This window comes from Haliotis rufescens, unplaced genomic scaffold (assembly GCF_023055435.1).
Source record: "Haliotis rufescens isolate VD_foot unplaced genomic scaffold, xgHalRufe1.0.p SCAF_4, whole genome shotgun sequence".
Lineage (NCBI taxonomy): Eukaryota > Metazoa > Mollusca > Gastropoda > Lepetellida > Haliotidae > Haliotis > Haliotis rufescens.
Window position 1 is genome coordinate 49,101,138 of NW_025964112.1, and position 20,111 is coordinate 49,121,248.

The 20,111-nt window shown below is 38.9% G+C and overlaps 1 protein-coding gene across 8 annotated transcripts in view; it reads right to left on the minus strand.

Moving 5' to 3' along the window:
- LOC124151570 (neurabin-1-like) overlaps nt 1-20,111 on the minus strand; it is a 116,089-nt gene that overhangs the window by 43,957 nt on the left and 52,021 nt on the right. Inside the window, exons 1-2 of one of the 8 annotated variants that reach the window (XM_048381909.1) lie at nt 16,785-16,903; nt 12,600-12,909 (exon numbers count right to left, since the gene is read on the minus strand). The exons of the other annotated variants lie outside the window; for them this stretch is intronic. Of the exons in view, the coding sequence (XP_048237866.1) occupies nt 12,600-12,682 (83 nt within the window). The 5' untranslated portion in view covers nt 12,683-12,909; nt 16,785-16,903. Of the gene's footprint in view, nt 1-12,599; nt 12,910-16,784; nt 16,904-20,111 lie in introns of those variants that run through there. 8 annotated transcript variants of the gene reach the window in all.

The following is a 20,111-nucleotide window of genomic DNA, read 5'->3' on the forward strand; positions in this document are numbered from 1 at the left end:
AAACTGACCATTAGGACGGTGGTCAGCGGTCTGCAGTGGAGTTCAGCTGGGGATGGAAATGAGCCCTATTTGATGGACTGATCTTGGAGATTCAACTGTGGCACTAGTGCTTCCAATAACACTTACAAATCATAAGAGGGAATCAATACACAAAGTGTGCAATGGGGAAGTGTTATTAATTTTCTGTCAATGAATAAGACTAGACTAAACTTAATAGTTGCGTAAACTTTTGACTCTAAAGAAGCAAACCTGTGTTGCAGCATACAACAGCAGTTTTCAGTGTGATTATGAGGACCATTATTAGCTTAGTTTACTGGACGGAAAGACGTTTTACTTGTTCTGGACTAAATGAGACCAATGTCATATCTTGTCTTACATACATGTTTGGGGTTCAATATGGAAAGAGGAAGTAGGAACATAAAAAAGGGATGATTTGAGATTCATTTTCTAAAAATTTAATAAAAATTGAAATGTTTCAGAAAAGCATAAGTTATGAATTCAAACCAAGCACTTTATGAGCAACATTTTTTTCCTTTTTCTGTAGGATAGTCCATCAAACATGTTACTTATATGATCAGGCCTTATATTTATTGGTTTAGTTACTGAAGTGAATACACAAATATTAATATCTTGACTACAACAGCTTTAATTTCTAGAAAACATTTCTCTGTTATTACACGTAACTAGGATAGCTTTCATCAGAACATAAATGATATGAGGTCAAACTTATATTACTGACCTGTTACACAGCAATACTGAAGTACACACCATGTTAAACATATCCATATGTTGCACTGTTGAAGATAATTAACATTCCTGGTATCAAATCAATTTCCAAATTCCAATGTAAACTATCTCAAATCCCAACAATATGATCACATGAAACACACTATACTGGAAAAAATAAACATTCCGGTTTTCATATAAAAACTAAAAACTTCAATTTCAACATTTCAATCTAAATTACTCAAATCCCAAACATCTGATAATTGATACATGCTCACTGAAAAAAAATTAACATTCATATCTTCAACTTGTCACAATAGAAAGGGGGGAAGTCATGTGCATCATGTCTTAAAACATTTAAAAAAGGCAATAACTCTGTAACATTATCAATTTTCAAAGATGGTTTTTGAACACTAACATATATATCCCTCTATGATATACACAAAAGCTCATCTTTGTATCAGTAGTGGTCTTTGTAATAAATTGTCACCATGAGACACGAAGCCGAACCCTATATCCTCTGCTAAACTTCGTGACAAGGATAATAACTTTCAAGGTACCACCACTGTACAATATTCCTGATTGGCAACAACCTGATCAGATGATCCATCCTACTGAACCGATACATATCAAACTGATCAGCTGATTCATGGTCTTAACCAAACAATACTAATTCACATGGTTTAATTCGGATAAAGGACAGCATAAACATCACCAAACCGTATTGAACAACTTTATTGCATGTTGTGTTGTCCTAAACGAGGAGAACTGATTACACACTGAAGTGGTAAATCGCCACTGGAATGTTGGCTATGTGTCCAAGTCAGCTGCCAGGACGAAGACAGATGGGCATTGCATAAACTTACTGATTTCTCTGCTGGGATAGGCTGTTACTGGACATGTACATGGATGACAACTTGACAGTGTGATAAGTTTTTTGATTGATTATTAAATCTGATAGGTAATTTCAGGTCATTTTTGTGGAAATATTATTCAATTTTTGTTAGGGTTGGTGAACTAGGTGGATGAACTACAGGCAAAGGAGGGTGAACTACAGTCAAGGTGGGTGAACTACAGTCAAAGGTGGGTAAACAACATTCAAAGGTGGGTGAACTGCAGTCAAGGTGGGTGAACTGCAGTCAAAGGTGGGTGAACTAGTCAAAGGTGAGTAAACTGCAGTCAAGGTGAGTAAACTGCAGTCAAGTTGGGTGAACTGCAGTCAAGGTGGGTGAACTGCAGTCAAGGTGAGTAAACTGCAGTCAAGGTGAGTAAACTGCAGTCAAGGTGAGTAAACTGCAGTCAAGGTGGGTGAACTGCAGTCAAAGTGAGTAAACTGCAGTCAAGGTGAGGAAACTGCAGTCAAAGGTGGGTAAACTGCAGTCAAGGTGAGTTAACTGCAGTCAAGGTGGGTGAACTACAGTCAAGGTGGGTGAACTACAGTCAAAGGTGGGTAAACAACATTCAAAGGTGGGTAAACTACAGTCAAGGTGGGTAAACTACAGTCAAGTTGGGTGAACTGCAGTCAAAGGTGGGTGAACTAGTTAAAGGTGAGTAAACTGCAGTCAAGGTGAGTAAACTAAAGTCAAGTTGGGTGAACTAAAGTCAAGGTGGGTGAACTGCAGTCAAGGTGATTAAACTGCAGTCAAGGTGGGTGAACTGCAGTCAAAGGTGGGTGAACTAGTCAAAGGTGAGTAAACTGCAGTCAAGGTGAGTAAACTACAGTCAAAGGTGAGTAAACTACAGTTAAGGTGGGTAAACTGCAGTCAAAGGTGGGTGAACTAGTCAAAGGTGGGTGAACTGCAGTCAAGGTGATTAAACTGCAGTCAAGGTGGGTGAACTGCAGTCAAAGGTGGGTGAACTAGTCAAAGGTGAGTAAACTGCAGTCAAGGTGGGTAAACTACAGTCAAAGGTGGGTAAACTACAGTCAAAGGTGGGTAAACTACAGTCAAAGGTGAGTAAACTGCAGTCAAGGTAGGTAAACTACAGTCAAGGTGGGTAAACTACAGTTAAAGGTGGGTAAACAACAGTCAAAGGTGGGTAAACTACAGTCAAAGGTGAGTAAACTGCTGTCAAGGTGAGTAAACTACAGTCAAAGGTGGGTAAACTACAGTTAAAGGTGGGTAAACTACAGTCAAAGGTGGGTAAACTACAGTCAAAGGTGGGTAAACTACAGTCAAAGGTGGTCGAACTACAGTCAAAGGTTGGTAAACTACAGTCAAAGGTGGATGGGTGCCATAAAATCTACTGCCCCAGGATTTCACACACAGCTTTAATCAGTATCAGCCAACATGGTGCAGCAAGCTATTTCAAAGACAACCCCTTCTTCAAAGTACCACAAATGACACAAGAACAGTACCATCATAAATCCTCATCTCCCCAGTTCATTACCCACGTATCTCAACTACCGGAGAAGACAGCTGGCTCCCAAGATAAGGGATGGAGGTGAAGAGAGTGGGGTTATAAAGACGGTAATAATAAGTTGTTGTACCGGTAGTTTCTGTAGGACGACTGAGGGAGGTACAAAACTTAATACTACTTGTTTACAGTCAGGTAGATGAACAATAAATATATCCTTGTCATTTGGAAGATATGTTATCATAAGTCATTAACTTATAGATATTACTTACAATCAAGACAAATTTTCAGTACAATTAATTTCAATTCTGAAAAAAACTAATTAAAAGATGGTTGTTGCATCTCATCCTTGATGAAGGAGAAAAATATTCTGTAATATAGCTGCTAAGGCCATGTCCATCATATTTACTTGTTTATTCAGTGAGTGAGTATGGTTTAGCAATATTCCAGCAATATCACAGCGGGGGACACCAGAAATGGGTTTCACACATTGTACCCATGTCAGGAATCAAACCCGGGTCTTCTGCGTGATGAGAAATGCTTTGACCACAAGGCTCAGTCTCAACCACCCCACTTGTTTATTCAAACATCTACCCTAAAACATGTAAAGGTAAATAAGCATAATTGCTGTGGCTGATTAAAAATAAGATTATTTTTACAATCATCTTGTAACTAGTTTATTTATTACCTTAGTTCCTTTGATATTTTATTTCAATATATTTTTACACCTGACATTGCCTATGGACCAAAACATAAAATTGGTAAGACCCAAGATAATATCAACCAACACATAGGAAACACTATCCCATCAGCCTGATCTCATTTTTTAAAATTTTACCTGCTCCAGTTCCATGTTTTTTTCCGATGTGGCTGGAATTGCCTCAGTTTATTACTCCTTTATGTTTACATCACTGCATTTGCTCCTCTTTCTAAAGCCAACCTGTGCCATAACTAAGTTACAAACCGACTCTGAAACTCCTCTCACTGACTCTTTGCTACTAAAGTGCCTGATGTTATTTCCAACTTCTTAACTCAGAATGAGTTTCAACACACTGTCTATATCTCTTCTTCTAAAATTGTACATTTCAATTAAACAGCTAAGCATTTTATCCAAGTCCCTTCCGTTGAGGGTCCGCCTCATATCCTCACTGCCGAGTCAGACAAGTAGACGGAACCTACACCATCTTGTCTCTCCTCTCCATAAGACAACCATCAAAGGTGTAATGGCACCAAGGAACTGGTTCCTGACAAAAAGCCTGGTGTTTTTCCACGCATTACTTGCAAAGACTTGCGAAGCAGGCAGCGCCCCAGATATGTGCATTACAAAGATGACAGGGCATGGAGGGTTGTCCGCGTGCAGCACATCTAGTGGCTCATGTGTGAGGGCTATTCCTGGTTGGATATTTCAACATATGTTTTCACCTATTTGAACATTTCCCTCACCCAAACTTGGAAATAGCATGACGAGCCAATGCTTTAACAGCACGCCATATATATCATTTGTAATAATTGTAGAAATATAAACAGAATGGTAACATATACTGATGGGTAGAAAATAGGACACAAGATGCTCTCAATCCTAAAAGCAATGTAGCTATCTCCTTCATATAAAAAGAAAAAGAAAAGAGAAAATAAAACAGCTTTTAAAGTATTTCTGATTCTCCCCTACCATCATAACTACTCCCACAGTGCCAATACTTCCGTGAAATGCCAACACTCACAATTAACAGATTCTTCACTTTATTACCCAACAAAGGAAACAGCCAAATTTCTTTACCATGCAAGTGAGTTCTGTGATTTTGATAACCCCTTACCAAGCACCTCCAGCCATGAAATCACCTTGTGTCTGTTACAAGCATAAACACAAAACATCCTGATCTGATTCTGTTTCCAGACTTTTTTTCTTTGCAGAAGACATGAACAGGTCTGATTGGTATTAGACTTGCACGTAAATGATGTCTGTATAGTTTACTTATGTAACTCTTCAGCAACCCTTGCTTGTCGTAAGAGGCAACTAACGGGATCGGGTGGTCAGGCTACTTGGTTACCGTATTCGACGTAATAAGCGCCCCGCTCTAATAAGCGCCCACGGTGATATTTGCTAACATATTGGCTAGTGAACAAACCCAATTAGCACCCCTTCCGATTGATCAATGTACACAAGACTTATCTATTCTTGTATAATACGCACTTGTGTGTTATATGCACCCTTAATTATGGGCAATTAAATTCTGGGAAAATATATCTGCCATATATAAACATTTCAGGCTGTCAGCATAAACCACAAAATTTATCTTTTAACCAAAATAATATTCTAATAAGAGCCCCCTATTTCTAATTTTGAGAGCGCCCTGGGCGCTTATTACGTCGAATACAGTAATGCATGTCATCGTATCCCAATTGCCTGGATCGATGCTCATGATATCAATCACTGGACTGTCTGGTCCAGACTTGATAATTTACAGACCGCCGTCATATAGCTGGAATATTTCTGAATGCAGCGTTAAACAACAAATAAACAAAACTTATATAACTAAGTATGTGAGATGTAATTGATGAAAAACATTTCCTGGTCCAATAAAAATTTGTTCAGGAACATTTTTGTCGTGTTATTATGGTCATGTTTAAGGAAGTTTTTCCACATGTCGATTTAAGAAACAGAATTCTCATCTCTCTAAGCCGTCAAAGAAAAACAAATTCAATATCATTACACCCGCTCATGTAAAACAACATCCTCAAAGGCCACATTACCACAGTAAATGAGCAGCACCAATTAACTTGTTCAAACAACTAGGTAATGCATCACTAAATGCATCGCTGACATACACTACGTTGCTACAACTGATTAATATACATATTGCATATCTTAACGATCATCTTCAAAACTGCAGCTCAGTTTATGCAACAAGATCTTGATGAACTGATGAGACAACAAAATTAACCCTTAACCACCCTCCCAATGTGCCTGCACATCATAAGATTACTAACTGCAATTTCTTGGCAGTATCTGAAGGAGCCAGAAGTAAGTCTAGTTGTGAGGAGTTCGCTCTCTTTAGATGGAGTTTTTGATGAGAGGAAATGTAGCAAAGTTACAGGTTTTCCACCAGGGTTACTAAGAACATTCTATCTTCCACATGTATTTCTTTCTTGGGTTGGCCCAAAAACATGGTCCAATGTAATCAAATGTGTCTTGAAGATAACTAGTGAACCTTTATACTCCAATCTTTTTTGGCAAGGAATAACAACATCAGTAGAACAGAGACCGGGGAGATCTGCCAGAAACATCCCCATGGAACATTACAAAGTTGATGGTACTAGGCTTGGAACCACAGAAGAAACCCATTTGAACCTACACATGACGATGCTTGCTAATTGTACAAAACCTTGAAATCGTTAATCTGCCTCACATCTTCAATTAACAGCTTTTCTGAAGTGGCAGTAACATGCATTATTCGGATGGCATCAACATCTGTTAGACATCAACTTGGAGTGAGTGAGTGAGTGAGTGAGTGAGTGAGTGAGTGAGTGAGTGAGTGAGTGAGTGAGGTTTAACACCGCTTTGAACAGTATTCCATTTATAATATTGGAGGAAAGCCAGAAGTGATGCAGGACCGAGACGTTTACCACTTAGGTGAAACCCAAGAGTATGGGTATGGTGCTGACAAACCTAAAAACATAATCGGGGCAAACTGGGATTCGAACCCATGTCCATAGGTTTCTGGCATGCTCAAGGGACGCAACACTGCACAACGAATTGTGGTGCCTCAGACGACTGGGCCACCCAGTTCTCCAGCGTAGGTGGTATTTGAGTTCATTTTACATATCTAATTGGTAATTATTAAAAAAACTGCCGTATGTAACAGATCTGCTTCATCTGCAGCTGTGTGCCTATCTTTCATCATGGCATATCGATAATATTCTATATCCTAAGGAATAACTCGTTTTGTTATAATTCAAAATATTGATATATTGTGATACTACTGAGTCAATATATTGATACTAAACTTTCCAATCAATGACACCCCTAAATAGATATACAAAATTCTTTCCTAATAGATTGACATATTTCCTTTTTTTCTACCACTATTCAATACCTGATCCTTAACTTCTGATGTTACAAATTCCTTCTACAAACTACTTCTATTGTATGGTAGTTATACAGTCCTTGTGGTGAAGATAAATCTCTAATCTCTAAACATTTCCTCAAACAATACTACCCTACACTTAACTAACCCAATATGTATGTGTAATACAAAGCTACCCAAAGCAATTTAGAATATATTCCCCAGGATAACCTCCTTGGGTCGTGTGTCAGCTTTGGTTAACAAGACCATCTGTGCTGGTTGGAACCCTTGGGACAATTAACCCATCAGGAAGCCAATTATCTCCCCTGAGAGAAAACACAGATTTGTGTGTTCAGCCCGAAATGAACACAAACGTAGAGTCTTCTTGACAGGACTAGTGTTACTGAGGGCCAACAGTCACACTGGTAGCTTTCTTGAGCTGCAGAAGACAGTCAGAATAACTTACTCATACATGAGGCTGCCCAATGTCACTCCTCACAGTTGAATACTACCTAAAGACGGTTGGACAACAAAGGATATCTATCAAATTAGTGAAACTACAAACTGTATCAACAGAGCTTTCAACAATCATGAATGAAACATAAAAAGTTGGAATTAGATGCACATGCTGGTTTCCCAACACTTTCCCATTGAACTTGGGACTATATAAATAGATTATTATTATAATAATGTCTAATAAATGCAACATGAAAGAGGTTTAAAAAGATATCCTGTCAATCTATTACACGCCATTCATTTTAGACATGCGGCACTGTGATTCATTCTTGTGTCCGTTCAATAGCCTCAGAAGCAGTAACTACATTTGAATGCACTCTGATATGTTGAGGGGCACGGGCGGCCCAGTCGTCTAAGGTGCTGCAATTCGCTGTGCAGAGTTGCGTGCCTTGGGCATGCCAGAAACCTATGATTGTGGGTTCGAATCCTGGTTCGCCCCTATTATGTTTCTAGGTTTGTCAGCACCATACCCGTGCTCATGAATTTCACCAAAGTGATAAACATCTAAGACCTGCATCACTTTGGTCTTTCCTCCCACATCAAGCTGACATGCCGTTATATAACTGGAATACTGTTAAAAGCGGCGTTAAAACCATCTCACTCACTCACTCTGATATGTTGACCTGGGTTATTATGTCACACACTTAACATTGTGTGGAGTCTTCATAAGTCCCTTTGATCAGTATGATTATCAAGGAATAAGACTCAGAGCTATGGCATAATATACCCTCTGACATGAGGTCCAGTATTTGAGAAACAGGGCTTGATGCGACATTTTGCTGGATAAAAACATCATAAGGACATTTTCAGTTTATCCCATTTTGACATTCTTCTTTATCGTTACCAAATTTAAAAAAAAACATCATCTTCAGGACATTTTTGTTGACTATCAGTCAATGCCCAAGCAAAGGGTCCATTCCGAAAGCCTGGTGATATTGCCCAGTGCATGAGTTAGGGAAGACTAACATCTAGTCTATGAAATGAACATATTTTACAGAAAAACGTTGCTAGATAATAGTCATAAATATAATAAAAAGGAGCCCAGAGACTTTCTTCATTTTCAGACCTGATACTGCAGTAATCTAGACTTGCCAAACATTATAGACTTGCATGGGCTGTATTGGATATATTTGTTTCAGGGTCTGTATGACAGACTAGAATTAGGGGTTAAGCCCCTCACACACTCTGGATGTGGCAACAACCCACGTACAGCTCCATGTGGTCAAGTTGGTCAATGGAGGCACTCAGTGATTTGGGTGGAGAGGATGGCATTGTTGACATACAAGATATCCAGATGTTACTGATAAGGTGTGACTTTTGTATCTGTGTAGTATCACTGCAGGAGGCTGTTGCCCTTGAGAGGTGATGGATGTAGGGGGAGCTGTTGGCCTACACCATTGTGTCTGGATCGCATCTTCCTTCTGATAACCCACTGGTAGGCAGTGCTTTCTGGTTGAACATACCTGCTGATGTTAAGATGCAGATGCATATAGCCTAGCCATCCTGGCTGCCTCCCTGTCATATTTCACTGGTCCAATACCAGTGTTGAACACTTTGGATTAAACAATCTGCTGATTTGGAGAACTTAAAAGGCATCTGAAGAACTGCAGAAATAAGAAAGTCTTTTGAGGTGCTTGCAGAAGAAAAAATAGATTGTGTTTTTGACTTAATATCCTGTAAGTTCATTAATCATACACAAAACACAATCAACAAGGGTAAGTCTTAACTATTCTGCTCAGCATCAAGTCAAATATTTCAACTCACACTGTCATTTATGAGACAACTAGAAAGATATAATACCATCTTCAAGAGGGCTAGCAAAACAACAATTGATCATCTTTGTTGTTTTAGTGGGAGGGCCTACATAACTTGACACATAGGGCGCCATACATGTAATTAACATAAAGGAACAGCCGTTTGACATCCTTTTTTCTTTTCTTTTTTTTTTGGGGGGGGGGGGGGGGGGAGGAGGAGAGAGAGAGAGAGAGAGAGAGAGAGAGAGAGAGGGAGAGAGGGAGGGAAAGAGAGAGAGAGAGAGAAATCTCTCAAGTAAGTCAAGTGAACAAGTATATGGGACATAAAACTTGAGGCAAAAGTATTGTTAATTTTATTTAAATAATCCCAGGGTCCTACCACAATATTAATTGATCGGTCACTTAGAAGTGTACTTGACTTCCATACTGACAATAACACTAACTAACTTTGAGTAGATGGGAAACACATTTTCTTCTAAATACAACAAATAAATAACCCCTGATAACCTAGTCAAAAGAAATAATTAGTGTTTCCACTCACATAACTATGTTGTGTCTTCACTGTCATAACAACAAAACCTCCAAAGAACAGCTCGTACATTACGGCTCTCTTTCTACTCTGTCAAACAATCTTACCTTATGACACTGTACTGCTAGACTGATGATACAGTGCTATTTCCATTGGCAAAAAGCTCAATCAAAACTATTCTCATTCACATACTGATTTGTTGCGGTTTGACAATTCATGTAAAACCTAAAATACAACATATCCTTGGGGTCAGTTGGGTCAAGCATGATTGCTTTGCAGATATCTTTTATCTGCTAATGTAATGTGGGAATGTAGCAGGGCATAGATTTATCTCACAGAAGACATCCTTATATACACCGCACTCAGCAATATTCCAGCTATATGATGGCGGTCTGTAAATAATCAAGTCTGGACCAGACAATCCTGTGATAGACATCATAAGCATCGATCTACACAATTTGGATATGATGACATGCATCAACCAAGCCAGCAAGCCTGACCATCTGATACCATTAGTCACCTATTACGACAAACAGTCGCCTTTTATGGCCTATTCTCTACCCGGATCTTTACGGGACTCTTGGTCATGTGGACAAGGCGTCCAACATCAGATCAGAAGGTCCGAGGTTTGGTTCCCATCATAGGACCTGGAAATTTTAGCACCACCACAAGGGGAAAGCCTAAGTGATATTGGTCGCTTGGAACCTTGTGAAATGTATGAGCACAGGTAAACCGTATGGAGGCAGAAAACCTAAGGTCATAAATGGCCTAATTGGGGGCTCAAACAATTGATCTGTGGGTTGTGGCATTTCTAAGAGATGCAGCTCTGGGTTAGGAATCGATGTTGATCTGCCCTAGAGATGTCATCTAACTAATGTCACACAATATTGTCCACCAGAAAATCTCAGTGATCCTGATGTTTCCAAGTCTAAAACAAATGGACATATGTTGCTCTTGAACCCTGGTCTCATACCACTCAGCCACCTTACGAAAAGATGGATATCGGTTTACAAGAAAAGCAAATATATTACGGGTGATCAACCATGCTATACCATGCCGAGCCTACTTAGTAAAATAACAGCTGTAATGATTCATGATGATTCTAACCTTGCTACATACACAGGGATACATTGTGGGCTTATTAATACCAACTTACACATGATACATTATTAATAGCTGTGTTCACTGCCATATGGTCACAACTCAGTCACAAAATACACAAGTTCAAGCAACTCGAAATAGCTGAAAGAACAACAACACAATGATAGATCTCCTCACAAGCTTTGCTGAACATGGCTTTGCCCCACAAGCATGGGCCACAAAACAGCTGTGTACACTAATCAACAATTTGTACAAATGATAACTTGAGGTCCTATTCTTTCCTGTAAAGATTGATGTTTCAGCATTAATTTGAAGAGGGATAGTAGTTCTTTAACATTAGACACAATGTTCCTGGTTAGGAATCATCCATTATGTACCTTCTTAAACATTGGACACAATGTCCTTTCTTTAGCATCATGCAGACATGATGTCCCTACTGTAGCATCAGACACTAATATCCCTACTGTAGCATCAGACACAATGTCTGTTAAAAGTTAGACACTAATGTCCCTTCTTTAAAATCAGACACTAATGTCTCTTCCTTAACATTTTACATGATGTCACTTTTAAACATTTGACACGATGTCCCTCCTTTAGATCATGCAGACTGTAGCACCAGACAACAATGTCTGTTCATAAATGTTAGACATGATGTCCATTCCCTAAAATCAGACAAGATGTCCCTTCTTTAGCATCAGACAAGCTGTTCCTTCTTTAGCATCAGACAATATGTCCCTTCTAAAACATTAGACAAGATGTCCCTTCTTCAACATCAGACATGATGTCCCTTCTAAAACATTAGGCAAGATGTCCCTTCTTTAGCATTTGCCATGATGTCCCTTCTAAAACATTAGACATAGAATCCCTTCTTTATCATGATATAGCTGATTTCCATGCCGGGTATTGCTGACACACATCTTGTTCCTCCATAGCTTGATAAATAGCTGTCAGACATTATGGGCAGATTGTGGCATCAAGCAATTAGCTATACACATCCTGTCTCCTACCTTCTGAGAATGGCTTCCTGACAGCTCACAGTCCAGACAGAGAAGTATTGGACTGAATACAAGCAGCATTGATTTCTGACTCACAGATGATTCAATTTGGTTCAATATTTCCATTAATTTTCAGTTGATTACTAATAAATGACAAACATGTTTGACGGTCAAAAAATGATTTAGATTTATCTGTTGTGCAGGAACCCATCCAAATAATAAAAACCGATATCACTAGTGATATTGAATGTTGTTGAAGGCCTGGAGGGAGGACATGAACTACTCTTCAAAGATAATGGTGACAACCTCTGTTGACATAAATACACGATCCAAGAATATTTCCATTTAGAATATTCTTTCTGCTCTTGAAAAGCTGTCTGATTTTTAAAAAGGATGTATTTCATATTACCAATTTGCTGAATAGCTTCAGTTGACACAATCTCAACCAACACAACATCAATAGATGAACCTCATTTATATTTTTTGTTACACACCATGCAAAACATAGGTAGTAAACACATATTCACATACACGTCACATATTGTTTGTCAATACTTACGTGAAAACAGCAAGTTTTGTACACTCAAACTTGGCCTTAATTCGAGCAACAGTCTTGGACGTCGGCTTGTCAATGATAATCATTGTTCAATCAGTTCATGAAATACCCAGATACAAATACCAGGGCTCTTGTCTTGTCACTCATTGAATGTTACAGTATTTCCCAAAGCATTTAACACAACATCCTCTGTCACATCACTGTTAATATCCCCAAATATGGGAATATATCACATTTCATATCAGGCTTAATTGTTTAAGTATTCCGATGGACTTAATCCTTGTGATATTTTCTTCACAACTTGTTTACACTCCTGTTGAAAAAGATATAAATTGACATCAAAATTCAGATTCCTTCAATTTGAAAAAACATATCCTTTTCTTGACCAAGAGATGAACTAAATTTGACACATGAGTACCTTCGAATGAAGACCACTATTTCAAAACAACTATCACAGACAAAACCAGTCTATTAAATATAGATCTAGACTGAGTACGGTACACAAGCCAAACCTAACCTGCCTTTATCAAATGCCAGCTGTCAAAAGTCAAACAAACGCTAATTAAAACTCCATATTTAAACCTGCAACATCAAACACTGACCCAAGGCTGTAAACAAGCAACACTAGGTACGCCCCTTCAACCAACACCTAGCACCAACAAGCTAGAAACCTACACAGGCAAATTACACACTGATTACATATTACATATGGTGCAACCATCTGGATAATGCCAGCACCCAGATGTGAAAACATGGCTATGCATTTCGTTTGTCAGTTACAGAAAGGTTTCAGGGAAAACTGAAATTTTGAAGGCGGAGTTGAACATATTCACTTTGACATCCTGGCCCAGACAGCCTCTCCCATCACTCACAATAAGGGAGCCAGTTTCACCAAGTCCTCAGATGTTTCAGTGACTAGTGCTGGGGAGGATTCCTATCCTTGACGTCTGAGCCATCAGCAGGCTGGTTATATGTGATGCTTGAAATACTCATGTTTTCCAATGCACTGTTTTGACCTGGATATGGCTAACGTCTTTAATAGCAAGTTTAATTTTCCATATCTGTTGAAACATGACTACAGATGTCAGACGATGCAGGTCCAATGATATCTTCCCCACAACTCATTCCAATACGGGGAAAAACCCACACTCTTGAAATTGTGAATCAAGACTTTGGTAACTTGTAAATTTACCATGAAATATTTGTTAACAATAAAAAATCTACAAACTTGTCCAGTAAAAGAATTCCTCTTTCAAGGTAATGATGAATATCTTTGATCCAAGTAGTCATGTGTGAAGCCCATTTGCTGGAATATTGCTAAAAGCTGCGTAAAACTCACTCCAATTAAGTATTGAAATCTGAGAAATTAGGGAAAGCTGATTAGGGAAATTAGCAAGAAAGCTACCAAGACTATCACAGGCAAGACAATAATGAGTAGAAGCTAGAGCTACATGATTGTAAAGGTATTCAGAACCTGCCAGGATGAACATCCAGAGCTCCAGATAAGCTGCGTATCTGCGTAAAATACGCATCAGAAATGCAGAAATACGCAGTAAACTAAAATCCAAGCGTATCAAATACGCAACGAACATTACAGATACGCTACAAAAATAAAACTTGTGCGTATCATCAAAATATTGTGAAGTAACCCTGCGTATTCGATTAGCAAATCAGCAACTTATTTTGAAATTATAAACGGGCATTCCGTCAACCTTGCCAAACTCCACGATGACAGTTACATCATGATCATTTGCCATCACACTTTCTTGTGGAAGTATCGTGGTATTTTTGAGTCCTATAAGGCTCTCGAACCCACACGACACCAGTTTGCAGGGACTAGATGAATAGTGTTTTTAAATATTTAACTTAAATACCCACATGCGTAAAAACTAGTGGGTAAGAGAAATTTGAATACCCAGATAGAATTACTGACACCCAATGATTTTAAAATGCATGGGTAAAATACCCACATACCAAAAGCTTATCTGGAGCTCTGAACATCCTGAGCTAAAGGTCCTCAATTCTCAGAGCATTCCTTCAAGTAGTCCAGCACAAAGACTGGACATCCCACCTGAGACGACCAATGAGAGGCCCATCAGTGAAAGGAGGGGTGTTCAGTTAGGTCAGTGAGAATCATCACCTCCTGCAGGTGGCTGTGGCATTACTGTATACTTCTCAGCCTATAAATCTCTTCACATATACAACCAAGGCAATAAATAATGCTGAAGTAGCACACATGTGCATTATTTAAATACAAAACAGGACCAAAATCATCTGGACAGCTATGTAAAATTGAAATTTCAAAGATGATAAGATAAAACACTATCAGAGTAAGTAATGAAGTTCTACTGGTTATTTTTCATGCTAGTGAGTGAGTGAGTGAGTGAGTGAGTGAGGGAGATGTTTTTAAGCCACTTTTAGCAATGTTCCAGCAATATCACGGCAGGGGACATAAGAATTGGTCTTCCTACATTGTACCCATGTAGGGAATTGAACTGGGTCTTCAGCGTGATGAGCGAACACTTTAACCACTAGGCTACCCCACATCCCTTATTTTTATACAAAAACACCTCAATACATCAAATCAATGTGCATGATTTCTGCCTTGGGCCAATGACGAAATTGTTTGTATTTTCTTCATAATAACAAAAACCAATTGTCCATGTCTATTTTCCCAAATTTTGTGTTGAAAAAGGAATCTGGCAAGCCTAACACAACTTTGCACAGCAAATTACAGCGCTACACAAACTCACCTACCAGGATATAGCCCCATAATGAAAAACCATAAACAGCTATCTGCTAGTGATGATAGGGAAGAGAAATTCACATGTGGGATCTGGCCTGGTCCACTTGTGTTGATGGTAACAGTGGCACCAAGTCATCAGACATACCAACTGAAGAAGGGGCCCCGCATGTTACAGAGACATTAGGTAAAATCAGCTCCTCCACTTTCAGAATTCATTTTCAAATCGAGGTTTCTGATCCAGAAATTCTTCTACAGTTCCACAACAAATGATTTACTCTGTATTCACAAACAAACCTTGGATATCTATCATTGCTAGATGTAATATGTTGGATTTCATGGATCTCATTGCAACATCTTCCTTGAGAATGTATAGTTAAAACTTTTTTTAAAGAATGTTTCTTACTCAAGTCTATGAATGGCATTTAGAAGTGATACACATAAGGAAGAGAATTTATGGGTGTCAACTTCTTTATAATGAGGAACACAACGTTTCGGAGTATATACTTACTCCTTCACCTGCTGAAACGTTCCTCATAATAAAGAAGTTGACATCCATAAATTCTCTTCCTTATGTATCTCACTGTATCTAGATCTATCTGATCATACATCTTAAACAAAATGCTGAGGCAACAACGGTTACAGTTTCAGTCTCATAGGAAATATTGAAATATTGTTGTAGGTTCAAGAATAACAGTTGATAGACCTGGCAATCACATATAGTTTTAGAAAATATGCGTGAAAGTCAAAGGGTCCTCATGTTGAATATCATAGTTGTAGTGGATCCATGGATCCTAATGTCATAACCTCAAAGATCCCAGTATCTCGAACTGACATATAGAGCTTAGATGATACAATACTACCTGAATACAGTGTCACTTCTATTCCAGTTTAGTTACATCAAGCACACCAAAGATTCTAGCAAAATGGTACAACTACATGTCAAGTCTGTTACTGCAGTGAAATCTTTCCTGCTTCATTATCAGGAACCTCAAGACCTCCCTCAGCACAACAAAACTTGCTACCAAATGGAGGTCGCTGACAGTTGAATCAGACAACATGTAAAACACATCACACACAATTTGATACCTGATACACCAAAACATAACATAGCGGCCAGTCACAGAACTCATCACACACAATTTGATACCTGATACACCAAAACATAACATAGCGGCCAGTCACAGAACTCATCACACACTGGTTGAAGACAGGTTATTCACATCATCATGTTGACATACCAATCTCGGAATGATCACAACAAAATCCATATTAAACTGATCCAAAGTTGGAATCCACAAAAACTAATGCCGACAGAAATACCTTCACAGAAACTTGGTTGCTGAATCCACCAAAAGTCCAGTGACTCAAATCACATGGTTAACTCATCGACAGATTTCACAAAAGATGAAAGCATTTCTCCAACTTCGAAAACTTCAACACACCTATGTTATCCTCTGAGATGAAACAGTCAGAACTCTCCACACAACGGTGCTGACCAACTCACTGGTGTAGTACTACACTTGCAGACAACATGGCATCCATGTGTGCAACAGCATGGGCAACTCCGTGAATGAAGCCTCACTCTCACCCCTGTCTGTCTACATACATGACGAGATGCTGCCCTTCCTCCATCCCCCATCCCCGAGGTAACCACAGAGGGTGTATACGAGGGGGGCACTGAGCCAAGCTTAAACTGAATGTAAAAACATTGTGTTCAAAATTAAGCATGAAAGTCAAAAGGTCCTTGTCACAGACCTAATGTTATAAATTAACAAGGTCCCCAGATTCAAATACTATAAGTCAATATTTGGCTGAAATAATGCTGATGCGACGTTAATTTTTAACTTACTCAAAAACAACAAGAGAAACCCCAAGGACCCCATAAATCCCCCTTAATTTGGAACAGCCTCTTGAAATACTTGTCTGTACACATCAACTCCTATTTGTTTAACAAAGGACTGATATTGATGAAAATTGTGCAGGGCCTTAACTTTAATCCTTAATTTCCAACATTATTTTCTTCATAAAAAATATCACATTGCCTAACTGTAGCAGAGTATAACATTTAGATGGTTGACTATTTCCATATCCAGGTGGAGTAGAAGACTTAATACTGTTGTCTTTAAAGATACACCTGAGAGCAATCAAAATGGCATTGAAAACATATGAACATCTTTGCTGGATACTTTATTTACTACAAAAATACTTCAGACACAGGAATACATGTATATCAAAACTCAAACTGTTGATGTTTTTAGTGCAGATATTGTAACCTATCTAAGGCTTTACATATCTTTTGTTTGGTATACAGATCTGTCGACCCTAAAGATGAAAATTTGGGGGAAAATCAAATCTAAATGACAAGTATTTTCTACATATGTTAAACCCTAATCAACGGTCAGACCAATCAATCCACAACACTGAAATGCCACTGTCAGATTTTAGGTTCATAATAATTATAAGGACACCAAAACCAGCCAAAGAATTTTAATGTTTGGAATCACCTACCGATCCAAATCAAACTTTAAAATGATTTAAAAAATCCTGAACAATGCATTTTAATATTTTTTTCCCCAACACACCAATCAAATTTTTCAATTTTAAAATCTGTAGTTCTCCGGAAAAATTTAGTATGGCCTCAGGTTTCGATGTGTACAAAATGACACACAGGATCATACCGAAACCCAAACTGTTTATGTTTCTAGTATGGACACCATAACCTGTTTGAGGTTCTGATATGTGCAAAATGTTGCAAAATTACTTTGCATGTTCAGTTCGTTTCTTACCATTCTCAACCGCTGACAGGTGTAAGGTTCCCTATGGGATTAGCAACATTCAAATCAAATCTACCACAGCCCGGCTGCACTAACTGACTAATTACACACGCCCTAAAGAATCCGCACGCTGCACGCTAAACATGATAATGTAAAGTCCCGTTCTTATCTTCAGCACTCACAGAACTTCTCTCACCTTCATCTGTATCCTTCACCTTCATCAACATGGTATCATAACCTATCAAAATATATGACACATCATCCAAACACTTCTCTAATTAAACTAGAGGCACAGATTTGTTACACAAAAGCAACAGATAAATATCTGCAACACCATCCCAAACAGATACAACATAAAATGTGACTTTACTTCAACATCATTAAAACAAATATTTTCTAAAAATTAAAGGCACATAATTGTTTACAAAAAGTATCGGACAAATCTGCAAACAGTCTCATGTTTGACTTTATCATGTTCATGATGCTACCTTTAAACCATAAGCAATTTAACTAAGATTAATTCTGGCTTGCGGTAATTCAAATTTAAAAGTTTAAAGTCAGACCATTATGGCGCCACCCAAGTGAAATCAGGACTTGCACCTGACCCTGATAAGAGCCATGTTGTTGGATCGGTCCTGGATATATAACCCTCCTGCGGACTTATCTGATATACTGAAAGTCTATCAAAGCTGGCTGCGTGCCAGAGATTTCCAAGGGACTGCCAGCCACAACAATATACACATACACACAAGCACATAAACACACAACATAAACATGCTGCATGTGCACTTACTGTTCTAATGATTCCTTGTCCTTCTCTTCTGTGACGTCCAATACATGAATTGAAGAACTGAATCAATGGCTGCATATGGAATCTGCCAACCAACCAACCAACCAACCAACCAAACAACCAGCAAGCCAACCATTCAACCAGCCATTCAACCAGCCAGCCAACCAACCAACCAACCAGCAAGCCAACCATTCAACCAGCCATTCAACCAGCCAGCCAACCAACCAACCAACCAACCAGCAAGCCAACCATTCAACCAGCCATTCAACTAGCCAGGCAACCAACCAACCAATCAACCAAATGAATCTATGTCAATAATGTTTAAACAATGTCATGAAAACTGAAACCTGTCTTGATTTCTGCAAACCAGTGATCTCATGATATTATAATATGTTTGTTTTTCTGTTCAATGCCGTACTGAGCATTATTCCAGCAATATGACTGTGGCCTGTAAGTAATCAAGTCTGGACCAGACAATCCAATGATCGATATTGTGAGTAACAATCCACACTGTTGGGTTACAAGGACCGACCACGTCAGCGAGCCTGACCACTTGATCCATTTAGTAGCGGCTTATGACCAGCACAGGTTGCTGAAGGCCTTTTCTTACCCGGAATACCCACAGGGATGTTATCACAGCATCACACCGACAGGCTTGTTGGCCACCAGGGTAATCATCATGATGTTATTGTCAGCACCCGAGTGTAAATAACGTTGAAAACCAATCTCACCAAAACAAGATCATTTACTCTAATATGATACCTCTCTGTGTCAAGACCTGATGCTACCTCAATAGAAAAGTCGTATCAGATGAACCCTGATCGAAAACTGACCATCCAATCTAAAGAGTGAGTAAGTAAGTGAGTATGGTTTTACGCCGCTTTTAGCAATATTCCAGCAATATCATGGCGGGGGACACCAGAACTGGGCTTCACACATTGTACCCATTTCGGGAAATGAACCCGGGTCTTCGGCGTGGCGAGCGAACGCTTTAACCACTAGGCTACCCGACCACCCCTTCCAATCTAAATAAGCATGTTTGGTTTCTTGAGTCAATCAATACCAACTACACTTATGCCAAATTCCAATACAACTTGAAAAAAGATGGCAGATTAATAGCCACTAATGGGTTTCTAAACATGGCCACCATGTCTGACCACAGGCCAGCCACATCAGGGAACTAACAATATTCTAAGAAACTACAT